This window comes from Thamnophis sirtalis, unplaced genomic scaffold, assembly GCF_051295495.1.
Source record: "Thamnophis sirtalis isolate CommonGarterSnake01/CBP01778 unplaced genomic scaffold, rThaSir2_p1.2 scaffold_5, whole genome shotgun sequence".
Lineage (NCBI taxonomy): Eukaryota > Metazoa > Chordata > Lepidosauria > Squamata > Natricidae > Thamnophis > Thamnophis sirtalis.
The window spans coordinates 15089110-15109697 of NW_028261385.1; the positions used below are offsets into that span (position 1 = coordinate 15089110).

Here is a 20588-nt window from a genome sequence, read left to right on the forward strand (position 1 = left end):
TTCTATACCTGTGCAGTTGGCTTTTCTTGCTTAAGTGTAAAATCTTACTCATCTCACTATTGAATTGCATTTTGTTGGGAAGGGCCCAGAACTTTACTACTGATTATTATTATTATTATTTAGTAAAGCAGCTTTTCCCAAACGTGGTTCTCTCCAGAATTTAACTTTTAAAATCCTAAACAACAGCCCTGCTAGTTAAGAAATTCTGGAGATATCATCTTACTATGGGATCTTAAGATCTGGCACATTTCAAAGGGGCCATCATTCCATTATCACACCTCATCTTTTCCTTGTTGAGGTGGGCCAACCTCTTTTCCATTTGCAGCATCACACATCTCTGAAAGCTATCCTCACAAAAAAACAAAAGAAAACAAAAGTTTCTTCCCCCGCCATCAAGGGGTGGGATTCAGCCGCTTCGGACCAGTTCAAGCGAACGATATGTTAATTTTAATCTGGTTTGTTGAACCGGTAGTTGCAAAGACTGGCTGACCCCTCCCTCCCCTCCCAGGAGTCTCCACGCGGCCTGTTTTGGATAGCAATAGCAATAGGAGTTAGACTTATATACCGCTTCATAGGGCATTCAGCCCTCTCTAAGCGGTTTACAGAGTCAGCATATTGCCCCCAACAACAATCCGGGTCCTCATTTTACCCACCTCGGAAGGATGGAAGGCTGAGTCAACCCTGAGCTGGTGAGATTTGAACAGCCGAACTGCAGAAGCCTGCAGTGCTGCATTTAACCACTGCGCCACCTCAGCTCTTACCTGGATGCCAGGTAAGTGCAGGGCCCGCACGGAGGTTCTGGGAGAGCAGAAAACAGGGCCCCAGGCGGTTTCAGAAGTCTGGAAATAGGCCCATTTTCAGCTTCCGGAGCTCGGGGGGAGGCCGTTTTCACCCTCCTGGCACAAGGAAATCCTCCGTAGCCTGGGGAGGGCGAAAACGCCGCCCCCAGTGCCACGGTGCATGAGGCTGAGTAGGCCACTCCCACCCAGCAACCAGGCAGAGAACTGGTTGCTAACATTTTTGAATCCCACCGCTGCCCTCCACCCTATTTTCACCATCTCACCCTGTTACCTCAATATTGGCTTCAACGACATCAGAATTTTTGGGGCCTCCTTTGCTAACAAACAATTATCAAAAAGGACATCCTGTAAAATTAACACCTGCTTGATAACGTTGCCCACTGAAGAAGAAACGCTATAGTTAAAAATGAGCAGTTTGGGTCGCGCTGACATTCAGCTGCCTACTCTCGATTATAGAATTCATGTTTATGCAGTTCTATTCAAAGCTGTATTTAAAGGCAATCATCTTCTTTCTGTGGCTTTAAACATAGGCTTTCCCAAGTGGGCTGGAGTGCTTTCAGATCTCAAGAGGATAAACAGACTAGTTCTAAAGATGTTTTGCCTTCCTCGCCTGCTGGTTATATCCTCAGAAAGGAAAGGAGCAGAAAAGGAAATAAAAGAGTTTTCAAATGCCCAGCATGTGCGAATTCAGGGATATCTTTTTATCCTGGTAACGGATGGTGGAGGGATAGAATTCTAAATTACCAGGAATCGGCTGAAAATCAAATAACTTCATAGCGAACGCTGGCTGGAAAAAAATAATGTCCATGTCTCCAAAGTGTCTGAAATAGGAGTAACTGTTGATCTTCCTCAACACTTAAAAAGTGGACTTTAAAACTTCTCCAGAAGCTGACGCAAATTGTAATTCTGTGGGGGTAGAAGTGGGGCAGTGTTGAATTTGTTGCCAAGCATTAGGCAAAAATAAAATCTCACTGGAGTCAGACTCAGGATTTACTCCTGCATGGAAACTCTATAGTGTTTTTTTTTCCTTAAATGTTTCATTATTTTTTCATTGGAATATAGGTAGCCCTCGTTTAATGATGACCACTGGGACTAGTAACTAGGTCATTAAGTGAAGCAACAGCTAAGTGAAATGTCTATGGCGATTCTCAGTCATCCAGGTCATGGTTGTCCCAAAGGTGCTTTTTCAAGATTCAACTGGACTTTCTTGTTTTTTCTTTGAAGATGTTTCGCTTCTCATCCAAGAAGCTTCTTCAGCTCTCTGATTTTCTGTTCAGAAAATCCAGTTGCCTCTTGAAAAAGCACCTTTGGGACAATGCTCACAAGAGTTCTTTTGCTTTATAGGCCTGTGAAAGTCATAAAGGTGAACATTTGTAGGAGCCAAGGTGGCGCAGTGGTTAAATGCAGCACTGCAGGCTACTGCTAGATCAGCAGTTCAGCGGTTCAAATCTCACCGGCTCAGGGTTGACTCAGCCTTCCATCCTTCCGAGGTGGGTAAAATGAGGACCCAGATTGTTGGGGGCAATATGCTGACTCTCTGTAAACCGCTTAGAGAGGGCTGAAAGCCCTATGAAGCGGTATATAAGTCTACTGCTATTGCTATTGGTCATAATATTACTTTTTCGTCACCGTCATAACTGTGGATGGTTGCTAAACCAGAAAGTCATTAACTGAGGTCTAGCCGTACTTCTTACTGATTCAGATAGTAATCCAAGGTCCAGTTCTGTGTAACTGTTCAAGTTCAGGTAGGCTTAATTAATTCAATTTCATTTGATAATTTACCTCCAAACTAGCAAATAAACCCATTTTCTGTTTAAATATTCGAAGGCAGGTTAGTGTGATAAAAGCCAATTGTAGTTTCTGGCTTATTGTCCCTGACACACAGACTAAATGCATGGTTAAAAAGACTGCTATTTTTTATTTTAAAGATTTTTATTGTTTTTCCCTCTATAATGTCTTACAATCATTACTAATATTATGTCATCATACCTGTACATATATATCAATCTTATATCACTTCTATATTTATATACATTCATCTACAGTTCTATACATTTCTCTATTGTTTCTCAACTGAATTAACTTTATTCCTGTTATTCAACCATTTATATCAATTATCCCAAATTTCATAGTATTCAGACTCTTCTTTATCCTTTAATCTTAATGTTAACTTGTCCATTTCTGCACAATCTAAAATTTTCTGAATCATTAATTCATCTGGGGGAATATTACTTTGTTTCCAACATTGGGCAAACATTATTCTAGCTGTAGTCAACAGGTGGATTAGCATGTATTTAATTGTCTTTCTATATTTCCCCTTAGTAATTCCCAGCAGCAAGAGTTCTGGTTTGTATTCTATTTGTTCCTCTGTAATTTGTTGTATCCATTTCCAAATTTTCATCCAATATTTTTGAGTTTCCGGACAGGTCCACCACATATGATAGAAAGTCCCTTGTGTCTCTCTGTGTGTGTGTGTGGGTTTTTTTTTCATTTCCAGCAGGTCGGATTCATGTTCGGGTACATTTTGGCCAATCTTATTTTTTTAAAACTAAGCATCTGTATTTGTAAATCTCATTTCCTTTAATCTCAATAAAGAGTTTACTGAATTGCATCCTAAAAATCCAGGGTAAATTATATCACCTCCTTCCTGTTTATGGTAGCCACAAATCAATTTTTTTATCAAAACCTCTGTAATCATGAATGCTCAGGGTTCTGTTAGCCCTGTCCTGTTGGGTGCTAAAACTTGAAGATGTGTTAATCCAAGTGATAACGTTCATTTGGGAGAATTAATTAAATTTGATGGCGGCTTCCAAGAAATGGTCTGAGATTAGTTAATTAAAATGGAATGAAAAGATAGTTGCAGCAGGGTCTTGGGTGACCAGATGCAAAGAAAATGAAGAGGCCCCTGCAGTTTTTGAAGCCCTGGGCACATCCATCAGGAAACCAGCAGCTCATTCTGTCCCCATTCCCACCTGCCAATCCCAGATGGGAAGACATGAAGGAGACCCAAACGGCATATGAGTGTGTGCGGGATGTCAATTAACTGAAATCACTTGGGTACAATCTGGATGGGAAACGAGTTTGCCTTACCCTTATGAACAATTGTACATCCCAATAAATATTTCTTAATTTGCATTACCGTATGCAAAAGTTATGGCCACGAAGATTGGAGGCATATGGCCTATGTCTTTTAAGAACTCAGGAATGCCTCGTGGAAGGCACTGTCATGCTGAGCCAAGCTGCCTAGCTTTTAAAAAAGGTGTAATTTGTATAATATTGAATATCCATCCAGCCCTCAAGGCTTATTCAGGCTTAGCTCTGCTGTGGAAGAACTTGGGGAAAAGAATGGATATTTGGACCAGGCCCTTTCACTGTTCAGGCTGGGGTTTTGCAGGGGTTCAGGAGAACCTCTAGCTAAGATTCTGTGCAGTTTGGAGAACCCCCAAATCCCACTCCTGGCTGGCCCTGCCCACCCCGTCCCTCCCCTCCCAGGAGTCCCCATGTGGCCCACTTTGGATGCAAGTGTGAAGCACGCACAGAGGCTCAGGGTGGACGAAAAATGGGCTTAGCGGAAGTTTGGGAAGGCCAGAAACAGGCCCGTTTCCAGCCTCCAGAGGACCTTCGGAGCCTGGGAAGGCCATTTTCGTCCTCCCAGAGGCTCGAGAAAAGCCTCCGGAGCCCTGAGAGGGCAAAAATGCCCCTCCCCCACCATGGTGCAGGAGGCCGACTAGGCCATGCCCACCATGGCCACACCCACCCAGCAACCAGGCAGAAAATCCCTTGCTAAAAAAGTTTGAAGCTCGCCCCTGGTTCAGAATATTCTTATCATCCAAGGGAGAGCTGTTTAACCTGAACGATGCTTCCTTTGGAGCATTTTTTTCCAATCCGTGGCTCCCAGTTCCATGTTCTCTTCATAGGCTGGTCTGAAAACCTGGGGCACACTCCCCAAATGCATCGGCAGCTATAGCCATAGTAATAATGCCTTTACAATTCTAGAACACGTAAAAAAATCTATCCTGAATCCTGGTGCGAGGCAATACTTGGAGAGGAAGGAGAAAGGTGGGCATTTACTACCACGGAATGACTTCCAGCATCATTTTTTTATTTCACTTGGCTGCTAAACTGATTTCAATTTATACTCCGGGCGCACAGGATCTTAACCAATCATAATACATGAAAAAGCCCACCCAAATATGAATGTTCAGTTTCCCTCCAAAACAGTTGGAGTTAACAGTTAGGGTCATCTAAAGGTTGGTTTCACTTTAGCAGGGCTTAACACAAATATAAATATAAATAATATAAATATCTATATAAATAAAAATGTAATGGTTATTTGTTCAAAATCGCTAATCTCTGAAAGTTCTTCACCGATTGCTTTGAAATTTTGACACAACAGTGCATTCAAATACGTGAATGTTTTTATATACATATATTATATAGATATCACACCTGTGACAGGTAAAAACATGTTTTTTTGTAAAAACATGCTTTTTTGAAAACCAGCGCCATCTGGTGGACGTAAAAGCAACACATGCTATACTAAATATTTCATGATTCCATTTCAATGTTTCCAATTGCATTGTTATATTGAATTTTCATAGGTTTCGATTTATTTTCATTTTGATTTAGTTATTTCATGTGACATTGCATTGGAATTTAGCTGTGTCGTTTACTATAGCGTTCATTTAGTGAGTATAATATATTCAGAACAGTTCGGCCTCTCTCCAGCTTCATCCCCACAGTCCTTTTATATGTGTGGCTGGGCTGCGGCCACACCCTTTCCCCTTTCCGCCCCTTCTCTGATGAGCTTCGGCCATTTCCGCCAAGGGGAGCTGAAGCCCTTCGGCCTCCCCCTCCCCTCTCTCCCCTCTCTCCCCACCAGGCCTTTGCTGTCTGAGGTGGGGTGTCACCTGTGCCATCCCTCAGCCACCTCCCCCTGCCCTTAAGCCAGCCTACCCCTGGCCAGCCCAGTGGAGCTCCAGAGGAGGTGGAGGCGGAGTGTCTCCTCAGCCTGGCCGGCTGCACATGCTCTCCACCTCCCTCACAGCGAGCCATCTACGGCCTCGCCAAGGCGGCTCCGACGGGGTGGTGGCGGCGGTGTCAGCCTGAGGTGCAGCGGGACTGGGGTGGCCCCTGGGTGCCTCATGAAGCGGCACACTGAGGACTTCTCCTCCTCTGAGATCCTGGATGTCTCACTCTCCCGGACCACCGATTTGGGGGAGCCTGAGCGCAGGTCCTCCGAGGAGATGCTCAACAACTTCCACGAGGCCGACAGTCCCGGTGCCATCTCCTCCAACCAGCCTCGCCCGGCACAGCAGCCCCGAGTCCTGACCAACGGCAGCACCCACCCGCCACCCCACTACGCCCAGACTGGGCCACAGCAACACATGGCCGGGTACAGCTAGTAAATAATATAAATAATAATATAAATATAAATAATAATATAAATATAAGTAATAATATAAATATAAAAAATATAAATAATATAAATATAAATACACACACACACACACACACATATACACACACACACACACATACATGTATTGCGGGCAGAGGGTTGCAGGAAGCTGTCAGAGCCAAAAACGCAGCTCAGGAGCCCGTTTTCCATGGCAGAGTATTCAGGGCGCCACAGGTGCCCCCGACACGAGTGACATTGAGCAGGGCACACCCACCCTGGCTACACCGCCCCCCCAAGTCAAACACAACCCTGATGCAGCCCTCAATGAAATCACGTCTGACACTCCTGTTCTAGAACATATCAAGAAAAGGAAGTCTATCGCCACCCAACCCCCATTACCTGTCTGGGCTGTTCAATCACTCGTTGTGGGTCAGACTTCACTTTGTTGTTAGGATGGTTTGTAACTTTGGTAACAGGCTGTTTAAAAATAGAAGCTGTCTGTCTGATTGGCAACGTGGTGTTTAAATCTGGTTTACCCTGTATTGAAGAGGAAAGAGAGAAAAAATAATTATATATTACCTTAGGTTGATCTACCAGCCAGGTCAGTATGAAAAGTCAATACTTGATCAAAAAGATAAGATCCTAATATTTTTGGAGCTGAACATGAAATGTCCCATTAATCAGTTCAACACAAATGTGAATGTTATGGACTGATTTATATTTGTATAATAAGGTGAAGGTTTCCGTTTATTTGTTCCCGACTTTAAGAGGCAGTGCTCATTTCCGTTTCAAAGCCAAAGAGCCAGTGCTGTCCGTAGACATCTCTGTGGTCATGTGGCCGGCATGACTAAATGCCAAAGGCGCACGGAAAGCTGTTACCTTCCTTCCAAAGGTGGTTCCTATTTTTCTACTTGCATTTTCACATGCTTGCGAACTGCTAGGCTGGCAGAAGCTGGGACAAGTAATGGGAGCTTACTTTGTTATGCGGCACTATGGGGTTCAAACCGCCGAACTGCCGACCTTTCTGATCAACAAGCTCAGCGTCTTAGTCACTGAGCCACCACGTCCCTTCCATTATGTATTTGTATAACACATACTCCTCAAAGCCTGGGATCTCGGTTTATGATGCCAAGAAGGTTTTTTTAAAAAATTCCTGATCTTCAAGCCAAATTATTTCAAAATGGAAAAAGGGGGGGGTCATTTTACTATTTGTCAGGCTTCTAGAAATCTCCTCAGCGTGGAAACTTCCATTCTGATACAGAGAAGCTGTTGATCCAAAGCTGAACGAAAAGGAAGGGTAGCTTCCTTGAATGTTTTCGAGAGAGAGAAAATAATCCACCCTTCCTGTTTTGAGAGGTTATTTTCAAGGATTGTCTTAAAAGGGGAGAAATGGGTTTATAAAAGCAGTGTAAAATGAGGTCAAAGATGGAGAAGATAAAAGGATGATGTGGTTTGTTACGCAGCTGAATTTATTCACCTCTGATCAAGTGATATCTGCAAGTTAAAACAGAAAAACTGGACCAGAGTAACATCTGGTGAGAAACAGTAGAACGCCATCAATAGGAGAGAATATTTGTAGCTCGGGGTTGAATTGTAGGGTCCTTAGTGCTCCCCGAGCTCTATTTTTTGTTGCAGATGTTTCATTGCATACGCATACACACACACACACACACACACACACACACAAACACACACACACACACACACACTGGAACTCTGGAACACCTCGAGCAATTTCAACCAAACTTGGTACACAGATGACTTACTCTCTGGAAACAAATACTGTGGGGGTAAGACACCCCTAAAACCCCTCGGAGTGTGTGTTCTGTTAAGATACAGCCTGTTATGTCTTAAAATGGCTTCTACTATACTGCCGTAAAATGGCTTCCACTCTGCAGTGCAGTGGATTTGCCATGGTAACGGCTTCAAGTACTCCACAAGGGAGCTCCCTCTGGTAAGGGGGAAAATCCAACATTAGAAATTACGTTTGGTTCGGACATTTTCACCCTATAAATAAATACCCAGGCAACACTGGGTTATTGGCTAGTAGTTAACATAAACAATGCAATTCTAACCAAGAGGAGCCCACACAACAGAGTGGTGAAAATAATAGCTCTTTGCCACTACTACTCACCAATTGAAATTTCAATTTGACATATGCCATACACAGTCACAAAATAGCAATAGCACTAACAATAGCACTTAGACTTATATACTGCTTTACAGTGCTTTACAGCCCTCTCTAAGCCGTTTACAGAGTCAGCTTATTGCCCCAACAATCTGGGTCCGCGTTTCACCCATCTTGGAAGGATGGAGGGCTGAGTCAACCTTTAGCTTGGTGAGATTCAAACTGTCAAACTGCTGGCAGCCAGAAGTAGGCAGAAGTGATTAATTGTTCTGTCAGGAAATTCTGACTTAGTTGTAGGTTGGATCTCTCCTTGGTTAGTTTCCATCCATTGCTTCTTGTTCTGCATTCAGGTGCATGGATGGATGCTTTGAAGAATAGCTTGATTCCCTCTTCTTTGTGGCAGCCCCTTAAGATATTGGAAGACTGTTACCATGTCACCACTAATCCTTTTTTCCCCTCACTATGAGCAACTTTTTTTCTTCTATTCAATCATGTCCAAATTTTCGGAAACTGCCTGGACAAATCCTTTCAGCTTTCTTAGTACATTTTTCAGAAATGGTTTACCCTTGCCTCCTTCCTAGGGGTGAAAGAAAGGGACTAACCCTCTTGGTCTCCCAGTTTCTAGCTTGATGCTTAACAAACATGAGCCACGGTGGTGCAGTGGTTAGAGTACAGTACTTGTGCTGATTGCCAGCTGACTGCAATTTGGCAGTTCAAATTTCACCAGGCTCAAGGTTGACTCCATCCTTCCGAGGTGGGTAAAATGAGGACTCAGATTGTTGGGGGGCAATAGGTTGACTCTGTAAACCGCTTAGTGAGGGCTGTAGAGCACTGTAAAGTGATATATACCATATTTTTCAGAGTATAAGATGCTCCAGAGTATAAGATGCACCTTAGTTTTTGGGGAGGGAAATAAGAAAAAAAATATTCTGCCTCTGCCTACCAACATCCATGGTATTCATCTGGTAGCATCCTGTCAGTGCGTGAGAGAGTTGAGGGCTGTTTGGAAACAAACAGTATTTTCTGTGGCAACAAGGAAGGAGACAGCAAGGAGCTTGATCGTGGCTTGTTCTGTACTAAAGCTGCATGCTCTGCTGATATCTGAAACTAAAACTGAAAGTGAAACTTCTCTCCTCTGCTGAACTACCATGTTGGAAAACCTGCTTTTGGTATTGTATATTTACTTCATGTGTTCTATTATATATAAATAGAAGTTATTGAATCCTGCTGAATCAGTTACTTGGGTGTGCTTTCTGAATGTGATTGCTGCTGCAAACTCTGACACGTCCTTGCAGGAAATAGCGAACAGCCAGGTCTGCTATTGCAGCCTGATTCAGCCTGAGCAGTTGATTGGCAGGTGGATCGGTCTCCCGGAATACCCCCAATCAGCTGTTCCAGGCTTCAGGGATTGCCACAGACCATCACCTCCACCGTGTCTCCCGTTTTTGGCTACATTCAGTGTATAAGACGCACCCACATTTTCACCCTCTTTTAGGCGGGTGGGTGTGAGTGCGTCTTATGCTCCAAAAAATACGGTAAGTCTAAATGCTATTGCTATGTATCAGTTTTCAAATTATTTCCCATTTGGCATTCCAATCTGAAACTATTTCACCACTCTCAAATACTGCTTCAAAATCTGCACCGGCTCCTACAGTGTTTCCCCACAAATAAGACGGGGTCTTATTTTCTTATGACCCCTGAAATAAGTGCCTGGCCTTATTTTCGGGGAGGTCTTATTATTTTTGAGGTGCAGGAGGCGGTGAGCGTGGTCAACGCATGGCTGCTGCTGTGTTGCAATATTTTCAGGGAGGGCTTATTTTTGAGGGAGGGCTTATTTTTGGGGGAGGGCTTATTTTGAGGGAAACAGGGTATCATTGATCAAGGTAAATGCAAAGTTATCAAGGGGATTATTAAAATTGGTGAACAGATGCTTCCTTCCCTTTTTGATTTCAAAGGCATTGCAATGAATGAATTTATAAAGCATTGCTTGCAAGCAAACCTTATTTTGATTGAGTGAATCATTCCGTAATTTCTGTTTGTTCTTCTGCAATTTACTTGGCATCATCTTCCCTGTCCTGAAGTCGAAACTGCTGAGGTCCACCGTGTTCCCCAAGTACCTGGCCAGCTGGGGTTTGCTTCGGAACTTCTTCCCACTTGGACTGCAAGGTTCATAGAAGAAAAGAAGAAAATGATTTATTATTCAAGGCAAGGACTCCTTTTCAGACCACTAAATAAATGGGGGAAGGTAATAGCCCCAAAGAGTTACAAGCACAAGCAACATTCAAGTTTCTATTCAGGTCTTGACATAGATAGCTTGGGGCTAGACCAAGGATTAGCAACTGTGGCCCCTTTATGGCGTTAACAGATTAACAGAGTTGGAATGGAATTTATAGCTCAGTGATTGCAAACCTTTTTTGGTTGCTGTGCCAAAAGCGGGGGGGGGAGCATGCCCTGGCATGCCACACCCATAATGCTATGTGTGCACACACACACCCCAAAATGCATGCACATGCGCACAATCAGACACCCCCAGTTTTTGCCATGTTTTTATTTTCGTCTTCCCCAGGCTCCAGAGGCTGGGGAGGGTGAAAACAGCCTCCCCTGCCCCCCCCCAGATGCCCTCCGGAGGCCTCAGGAGCTTCCCTGAAGCCTCGGGGGGGGGGGGCAAAAAACCGACCTACGGGGAATCTGGAAGTTCAGGAATGGTGACTTCTGGTTTGTCCAAAGGGCCGGTTTTCAACCTCCGGACCCCTCAGGAGGCTTCCCTGAAGGCTCCGGAGGGCGAAAAACAGCCCTAAGTACAAACCGAAAGTCACTATTCCCAAACTTCCGGGTTCTCCGTAGGGCTGATTTTCGACCTCCGGACCCTTCAGGAGGCTTCCTTATGCAAGTGACACCCCCGCGCGCATGCACATGCAACCAGCAAGACACACATACACACACCGCTTTTGGCACAGTTTTTTCATCCTCCCCAGGCTCCAGAGGCTTTCTAGGAGCCTGGGGAGGGTGAAAACAGGTCCCCCACTCCTCCCAGATGCCCTCCGGATGCCTCAGGAGCTTCCCTGAAGGCTCCGGAAGGCAAAAAATTGAACCTACGGACAAACTGGAAGTCACTTCTGGTTTTCTCATAGGGCCGGGTTTTGCCCTCCAGAGCCTTCAGGGAAGCCTCCTGAATCCCCCTGAAGGCTCCAGAGGGCGAAAAAAGGACCTACAGGGAACCCGGAAGTTCAGGAATTGTGACTTCCGGTTTGTCCATAGGGCCGATTTTCAACCTCCGGAGCCTTCGGGGATCTTCAGGAGGCTTCCCCAAAGGCTCTGAAGGGCAAAAACTGGCCCTATGAGCAAACCGGAAGTGATTTCCGGTTTGTCCGTAGGGCAGGAGAAATTCAGGCTCATCTTTAATTCTACTCAGCTAAGAACTTTAGCCGACAGATTCTGGAGGAACTTACCAGTTCAGATATACTGCATGTATCTTTGTATATTCATAAGTCTACAATATCTCTTTTATTCATGTTTCCATATTACTCCATTTCTTTTTGCTCAGTTATGGGAAACTTAAAGGTAGGACTTCAAGGAGGAATGGACACAGGGGTGGGATTCAGCCGGTTCACACCGTTTTGGGCGAACCAGATGTTAATTTTTCAGCCGGTTCGCCAAACTGGTTGTTGCAAGGACTGGCTGGCCCTGCCCACCCTGCCCCTCCCCTCCCAGGAGTCTCCACGCGGCCCGTTCATCACACCAGGAAAATGCAGGGCGGAGGCTCTGGGAGGGCAAAAAATGGGCCCCCTGGAAGTCAAGAAACGGGCCCATTTCTGGCCTCTAGAGGGCCTCCGGAGCCCGAGTGAGGCTTTTTTTACCCTCCTGGAGGCAAAATGCCCCCCTACTGTGGTGCAGGAGGCCATGTAGGCCACCACATCCAGCCAGCAACCAGGCAGAGAACCCCTTGCTAACATTTTTCAATCCCACCCCTGAATGGATACCTCAAAAAATGAATTGGGGCAAGAACGATTCAACTACTGCAATGCGCTCTACATGGGGCAGCCTTTGAAGAGTATTCGGAGACTTCAACTCATCCAGAACGCAGCCGCGCGAGCGATTGTGGGTGCACCTCGGTACACCCACGTTACACCTATCCTCCGCGAGCTGCACTGGCTACGAATCGGTCTCCGGATACGCTTCAAAGTGCTAGTCGTAACTTATAAAGCCCTTCATGGTATTGGACCTGGTTACTTGAGAGACCGCCTGCTGCCAATTACCTCCCAAAGACCCATCAGATCTCACAGAGTCGGCCTCCTCCGGGTTCCGTCCACCAGCCAATGCCATCTGGCTACCACCCAGGGGAGGGCCTTCTCTGTAGCAGCTCCGGCCCTTTGGAATGAACTCCCCACGGAGATTCGGACCCTCACCCCTCTCCAGGCCTTCCGAAAAGCCGTCAAAACCTGGCTGTGCCGGCAGGCCTGGGGTTGATGAGTTCCCCTCCCCTCTCGACTGGTATGGCTGTGTGATTTTCGTGTATTTTAATTATGTGTACTGTTGTTTATGTTCCCTTTCCCCTTTGAGTTGTTCGCCGCCCTGAGTCCCTCCTGGAGAAGGGCGGCATACAAATAAACCAAAACTAAACTAAACTAAACTAAACCTGACATTCCTCCTCAAATCCTCTGCACCAAATCTAAAGCACTTATCTATTATTAAACCAATTGACATGACAACCCAACTCTACTAAGAGGAACTCTGGGCAGCCATATACATTTTCTAAATAAATAAATACTTCATGGCATCAAAACACCCTTACATGGAACAGCCTACAAAAATCTACAACTTCTCTAAAACTGTTTCTAAAGCCGGATGTTAGGCATCTTAGCAGTTTACAAAAAGGCTCTTTTTAAAAAACACGATTCAGGGATTCAGTCTTAGAGAATGTTGATGGTTTATTTTGAGGGTTCCTTCTTGCTCTCTAGGCTTGGTTGTTTTCTTGCAAATGTTTCATTACCTAGTTACCTAGTTGGCGCAATGAAACATCTGCAAGAAAACCACCAAGCTCAGAGATCACTGTTGGAAGAAATATCCATCTGGTTCAGTTCCATGCTGGGAGAAAGGCCCTGGAAACAAAATGGAGGCTGGAGGCTGATTGGAAAGAGGGTCCATTTATTGATGAAGCAGAACCCCCAAGCACGTGCGATTCTGGGCAGCTGACCCCATGGAGTTGAGAGTGTGGGGTATTTATACCTTCTCTTGGGCTTTGCACTTGAGCTTCCTGTTCCTGTGCAAGAACTTGTATTCTATTGGCTGTTGTCCGATTCCCATGAGGCCATGTAGGGATTGTGTAGGTGTCATAGCTGGCTCTATAGGCAAAGTACAAATCCTACTGTTTGTCTGAGCTATGTTTGGTTGATGTTTCTGAGGGTGAAGCAGTGAAGGAGCATTGGGCAATTCCTATTGTGGCTGAGAGCTAATCCTACCTTTGTTGGATCTTGTGTATTGCTTATGAATAGAGCTATCTATCTCTTTAAGTGCTGACATCTGCTGTGGGCTATTACGGAAGGCGGGGGGCTGCTTTCCAAAAACATATTTCTCCATTTCTCATCCAGGGAAATGTAATATTCTGCCTTTTTGATATTTCTCAAAATATTTCAATCCTCTAGGAGAGGGGTGGGTGCTAACTTTTCTACAGCACCCAGGACTGCTCATTTGAACCCTAAGCTACCAATATTCTCCTTTATGGTTTATTCTCTCTGGCTGTGGCTCCGGAGCTTTATAAAGCTGTGTAAAATTACAAAATACAGTCAGAATGAAAGTAGCAAGATTTCGGAACAGACATTTCGAAACTAAACTGCCCCTGCAAGTTTCGAACACGCATTTATTCAAATCTAAAACTAAGCTGACATTCTTTTCCAGACCACTGACTAAAACGGGATTGTGTTAACAGGTTTCCTGTGGGTTTTTTTCTTCTCCTTCTTAAGGCACAGAAAACAGAGAGACTTTCCTTTGAGTCATGCTTGACTTCTGATGACTTCATCAACACGGCCTTGAAGTTTTCTTGGCAAACCTCCATCCCTCTTTCCATCCTCCTTTTTATGCCATTTTTCCCCTTCCACTTCTTGTTTACAGTGCCTTAGAATTCCTTAGTCTCCCACCTAAGCATTAAGATTAAGATTTAGTTTATTTGTATGCCGCCCTTCTCCGGGAGGGACTCAGGGCGGGGAACAACTCAAAAGGGGAAAAGGGGATACAAACACAATACACGTAATTAAAATACACAAGAGTCATACAGCCATACAAGTCGAGAGGGGAGGGGAACTCATCAACCCCAGGCCTGCCGGCACAGCCAGGTTTTGACGGCTTTCCGGAAGGCCTGGAGAGAGGTGAGGGTCCGAATCTCCGCGGGGAGTTCATTCCAAAGGGCCGGAGCTGCTACAGAGAAGGCCCTCCCCCGGGTGGTAGCCAGATGGCATTGGCTGGTAGACGGAACCTGAAGGAGGCCGACCCTGTGCGATCTAACGGGTCTATGGGAGGTAATTGGCCAGGTAACCAGGTACAATCCTGTTTAGCTTTTATAGAATCAGCCAGAATCAAATAAGTACTAATACCACTCTATAAAGCCCTAGTAAGACCACATCCTGGTTGCTCTTCTCTGCATTCTGCAGTACACTAGAGTTTTGGTCCCCACTCTATAAAAAAGATGTTGAGACTCTAGAACAGTGTTTCTCAACCTTGGCTACTTGAAGATGTCTGGACTTCAACTCCCAGAATTCCCCAGCCAGCATTCGCTGGCTGGGGAATTCTGGGAGTTGAAGTCCAGACATCTTCAAGTGGCCAAGGTTGAGAAACACTGCTCTAGAAAAAGTGCAGAGAAGAGCAACCAGGATGATTAGGGGACTGGAGGCTAAAACATATGAAGAACGATAAAGAACGGTTGCAGGAACTGGGCATGGCTAGTCTAGTGAAGAGAAGGACCAGGGGAGACATGAGAGCACTGTTCCAATATTTCAGGAGCTGCCACAGAGAGGATGGGGTCAAGCTGTTTTCCAAAGCACCTGAAGGCCAGACAAGGAATAATGGATGGTAACTGACCAAGGAGAGATTCAATCTAAAAATAAGGAGGAACTTTCTGACAGTGAGAACAAGCCACCAATGGAACAGAAGTTGCCTTCGGAAGTTGTGGGGGATTCATCACTTGAGACTTTCAAGAAGAGATTGGTCTGCCATTTGTCAGAAATGTCTCTAGAAATTTTTAGAGAATCTATATTTACACACATACTTACCCTGGTCTCCCATCATGTAAACAAGGGCAAGAGCCATACTGTTTGATAACCTTGTATTTTATTATGATGGATACTATTACTTATTATTATACAATTGTATCACAGCGGCCAGTTGTTTCACCGGATTTGGCATTGGTTACTAGTCGGGTCCCACCCAGGGGCCTAGGACGTCGTAACGTATTTTCGTAATATGCGTGCAGATCCAAGCAGTGCGGCTTTTTGCATTTGACTGATGGTGATTTTGTCAATTTTTAATTGTTTTAAATGTAATTCCAGGGCTTTTGGAATAGCACCCAGTGTGCCAATTAGTTGAATTTCGATTTTTAAGTCCTGGTATTTCGCGATTAGTAGTAGTAGTAGTAGTAGTAGTAGTAGTAGTAGTAGTAGTAGTAGTAGTAGTAGTATCTTTTAACACTATTGTAAACAGTGATAATTCTTGTCTATTGCTGGTCTGTGACTGTAATAAAGTGTAGGAAGTTAGCACCCACCTGTCTCTTGGGAAAATGAGATATTTTAGGAAATATTAAAAGGGCAGAATATTTCCCCTAAAAGCGAGGTGGAAACTCACCCTCCTCCCACCTTTGTCAATGGCCATTAAGGCTTAGGCTAGTCTATTCTACATAACAAAGATCTACCAGGCAGCGTGATAGTAGGAATTACCCAAAGCCCTTTCATTATATCATCGCCCAGCAAGGCTCAACCAAGCCTGGGATTCAGGACAGACTACAGAGTTGCCCCTGCATGGTCCCATGGGAGTCTGACAACCAATCAGAATACAAGCTCAAATTCAAAAGCCCAGAGAGGGCATAAAACCCAGACACACTCTGCATCTCTGCCCTTTTTGCCCAGGACCTCAAACCATGTGGTCCTGTCCATCATCAATAAACCTTCTTTTCAAGCAACTTCCATGAATCCAGTGTCTTTTCCCCCACTTGGAACTGAACCCAGAAGGACATTTCTTCCAACAAACATTTTACTACTCTGTGAAGATTCTTTGACTGAAACTTTATGAAGGATAAATAACCCTCTGAAGCTCTGCATTCCAACCTATTTCTAGCTTGCCTAAAAGTCCATGTTTGAAGTCCATCTTCCTTTTCATCTCACTTCCTGGGAGAAGAGAGATGGGGTCAAGGAAGGAAGAGACTGGAGAGATAGTAAGCAAGGTGGGATAGTGGTTTAGATGTTGGAGTAGGAGTAGGAGTAAGGAAACTCAGGCTCCCAGTCACAGGTTCTCCAGAAGTGCCTTTGGGTCAGCTCTCCCCTCACATCCCAACCTATCTCATAGGTTGTTGCTGGAAGAGACACATTTAGATAAGTCACTTTGGGCTCCTAAAGAAAATAAAAGGTATAACTCTAATAAACTAGGTTATTCAACACAGAGATACACAATGTGATTCCTCTGAGATTAGCTTAGCACCGTGAAGGCAAACCTATGGCAGGCATGTTGGGGAATACGCGCTCTGGCCAGCTGACTTCGGCCTTCATTTTTTGGGCATTTTTCTCCCTCTGGAGGCTTCAGGGAAGCCTCCTAAAGCCTCTGGAGGGCCTCCAGGGAGCATGGGAGGCCGTTTTCGCCCTCCCCAGGCTCCTAGAAAGGCTCTGGAGCCTGGGAAGGGTCCATCGTGTGCCAAAAGTGGGGGGTAGGATATGGGGGTCGCGCACGCATAAAATTATGGGCATACCCACGCACAGCCTCCCCGTGCTCCCCCCACTTTTTGCACACAATGAGGAAAAGGTTAGCCATCACTGGCTTAGCATGTCATTCAAAACCAATTTTGGTTTATTCAACAAACCATGGCTGAATGTAATGTATGAATTCAGCCACTAGGTGGCTTCTTAGCCTCACTTACATTGTAGGACAGGGGACGTTTCTCAATCTTGACAGTTTTTAAGACATGTGGACTTCAACTCCCAGAATTCCCTAGTCAGGTTGCCAGCTGGGAAATTCCGAGAGTTGTAAGTCCACACATCTTAAACCTGCTAAGCCTAAGAAACACTGTTGTAGGATTAAGTTTACAACTTGATAAATGTGCATGAAATCTTTGGAATACTTCCAAGCATTCAACAAATATTATCCTGGCCATATTACAAATGACTGAACAAGGAAAAACCGCAATAGAAGTTGAAACTCATTAAGTAATAACTGACATTTTTTGTCAGTAAAAATGACTGGCCCCTATAAGAGGAATTGGAAAATAAAACAAAAGTAAAAAAAGAAAGAAAGACAGCTTGGGTTCAAGACTCGAGGGCTATATGACGGGATGAGCTCCCATTCCTTGCTCCAGCCAACCTAGCAGTTCGAAAGCATGCAATTGCGAGTAGATAAATAGGTTCCACTTTGGTGGGAAGGTAACAACTCTCTGTATGCCTCGACTTAGAGTCATCCTGGCCATATGACCATGGAAGTGTCTTTGAACAACATTGGCTTTCGTGGCTAATAAATGGAAGGATGCGGTGGCTCAGTTTCTAAGACCCTGAGCTTGTCAATCAGAAAGATCAGCAGTTCGATGGTTCGAATCCCTAGCGCCACGTAATGGGGTGAGCTCCCATTACTTGTCCCAGCTTCTGCCAACCTAGCAGTTTGAAAGCACGTAAAAAATGCAAGTAGAAAACTAGGAACCACCTTTGGTGGGAGAGTAACAGCATTCCGTGCGCCTTTGGCATTTATTCATGCCGGCCACATGACCACGGAGATATCTTCAGACAGAGCTGGCTCTTCGGCTTTGAAACGGAGATGAGCACTGCCCCCTAGAGTCGGGAACGACTAGCACATATGTGCAAGGGGAACCTTTACCTTTATCTTACTACTCTGTAGAGTTGGACACTAATGGACAGGAGAAAGCTTTAGATCCACTCCTCCCATTGACTTTACTTGTTGGAAGCCAGCTGGGAAGGTTACATCACAGGACCCCCCAAATGCTGCAACTGTTGTATGCAGTTGTCAAGCACCCAAATTTTTGATCACGTGACCATGGGGATGTTGCAACGGTCGTTAAGTGTGAGGAGCAGACATAAATCACTTTTTTTCAGTTCCACTGGCACTTCAAATAGTCATCTAAAGGAATGCTTGTAAATCAACCATTCCTTATAATGTACTGTCCTATGGGAATCTTGATGAATGCACTCCTTTGGTGGGGATGTCCTAGTTAAAATAGTTCGGTGCTGTTTTTTTCCCCCCCTGTCTCTCAACAGGTTGGCTAAGAATCAGCATTACAAGATATATAGAGATAGATATTTTGCAAGATCAAGAAGCGCATCTGTAGGAGAACACATCAAACAAGCCTCAAACTGCCTAGCTGGCTCTTTATTTCATGGGGTTTTTTTTTGGCAGAACACGTCATTGCTCAAGGCTCTGAATTGAATATACCCTGAAGTTTTGTCTTGTTTTTCCCATGAGGAATTCCAATACCAGAAGTCATCCTTGCTACAGCTTAAAGCACATATTAAGAACTGGAAGTATTTTTTTTAAAGGTTCCTTCAGTTCAAATTTTCTATCTACCCAGGATTGTTCTTTTTCTTCTTCAGCCAACATCTTTTAGCTGTTAACTTTTTAAAAACATGAAATACTGCAATCCTAAAGTCTTTCCCCCCCCACCTTCTTCTACAAAATGGGCATGGTCACATGGTGACCCAGTTAACAACAATCACGACTTACCACCATTATTATGGGCTCAATTACAGTCATTATTTGAGGACTACCTGTAATATACGTGTTTCTGCCCCTTTTGTGCTGTTTCAGATCTCCAGTGCAGGAAAAGAGAAAGGAAAGGAGTTGAGAGAACTGGGAAATGATCCCACAAGGCCATTGTTGGCTTTTTAAATATTAAGGCTATAAATATAAGCCATAAAGTGGTCTGTTTGGGTCTGGCTTGTATGGAACAGCCATTATATATTGTAACTAATGATTTATGACTTACAAATGTGCTAACCAGTTTGGATTTGTTCATCAAAGCAAAGTTAGAGAAATTGCTTTAAATCAGGTCAATGTTTTGGGGATTACAAGAGGGGTAGTTTTGTCCAGTGGTTGAGGCTGGTTGAGGTTTCCAGGGTAGAAACCAGGAGACTGTGAGTTCTAGTTTCACCTTAGACATGAAAGCTGGCTGGTTGATTTGGGTCAACTACCAGGAGACTGTGAGTTCTAGTTTCACCTTAGACATGAAAGCTGGCTGGTTGATTTGGGTCAACTACCAGGAGACTGTGAGTTCTAGTTTCGCCTTAGACATGAAAGCTAGCTTTTCCCCCACCTTCTTCTTAGTGTTTTACCACAAGTTCAGGTACCACTTTTTTGTATCAGATGAGTATTCACCCACTGGTTATAACAGAAATTGATAGACCATTTGTACTGAGAGCAGAGGTGGGTTCCTACAGGTTCGCACCAGTTCGGTAGAACCGGTTCGTCAGATCTACCAAACCGGTTAGAAGAGGTTCCACCAATGGACCCGGAAAACAGGCCACACCTACAGAAGAGGTTCCAAACTTTTTTGAAACCCATCACTGACTGAGAGGAAGTGACTTGCCCAAAGTCACCCAGCCAGCTTTCATGCCTAAGGAAGAACTAAAACTCACAGTCTCCTGGTAGTTGACCCAAATCAACCAGCCAGCTTTCATGTCTAAGGCGAAATCCTTCCATTCTCCACCATCCAGTCAGAGCTGAAGAAGCTTCTTGGATAAGAAGTGAAACATCTTCCAAGAAAAAACAAGATAGTCCAGTTGCCTCTTGAAAAAACACCTTTGGGACAACCATGACCAGGAAGATTGAGAATCTCCACAGATATGAAAAGAGACAGTTTGCCTAGGTTTACATTTAGGCAAGAAAAACGAAATGCACAGGTACAGTATAGGTGGTACCTCACTCAATAGTAATAACTGTGAGAGGTATCTTGGAGTCCTAGTGGACAACCATTTAAATATGAGCCAGTAGTGTGCAGCAGCTGCCAAAAAAAGCCAACACAGTTCTAGGCTATATAAATAGAGGGGTAGAATCAAGATTACATGAA

At 44.5% G+C, this 20588-nt stretch overlaps 1 protein-coding gene across 1 annotated transcript in view; it reads right to left on the reverse strand.

Annotated features, from left to right (window-relative positions):
- MBD2 (methyl-CpG binding domain protein 2) overlaps positions 1 to 20588 on the reverse strand; it is a 65518-nt gene that overhangs the window by 27401 nt on the left and 17529 nt on the right. The window contains exons 2-3 of the mRNA XM_087715336.1: positions 10329 to 10488; positions 6601 to 6738 (exon numbers count right to left, since the gene is read on the reverse strand). Of these exons, the coding sequence (XP_087571462.1) occupies positions 6601 to 6738; positions 10329 to 10488 (298 nt within the window). The remainder of the gene's footprint in view (positions 1 to 6600; positions 6739 to 10328; positions 10489 to 20588) is intronic.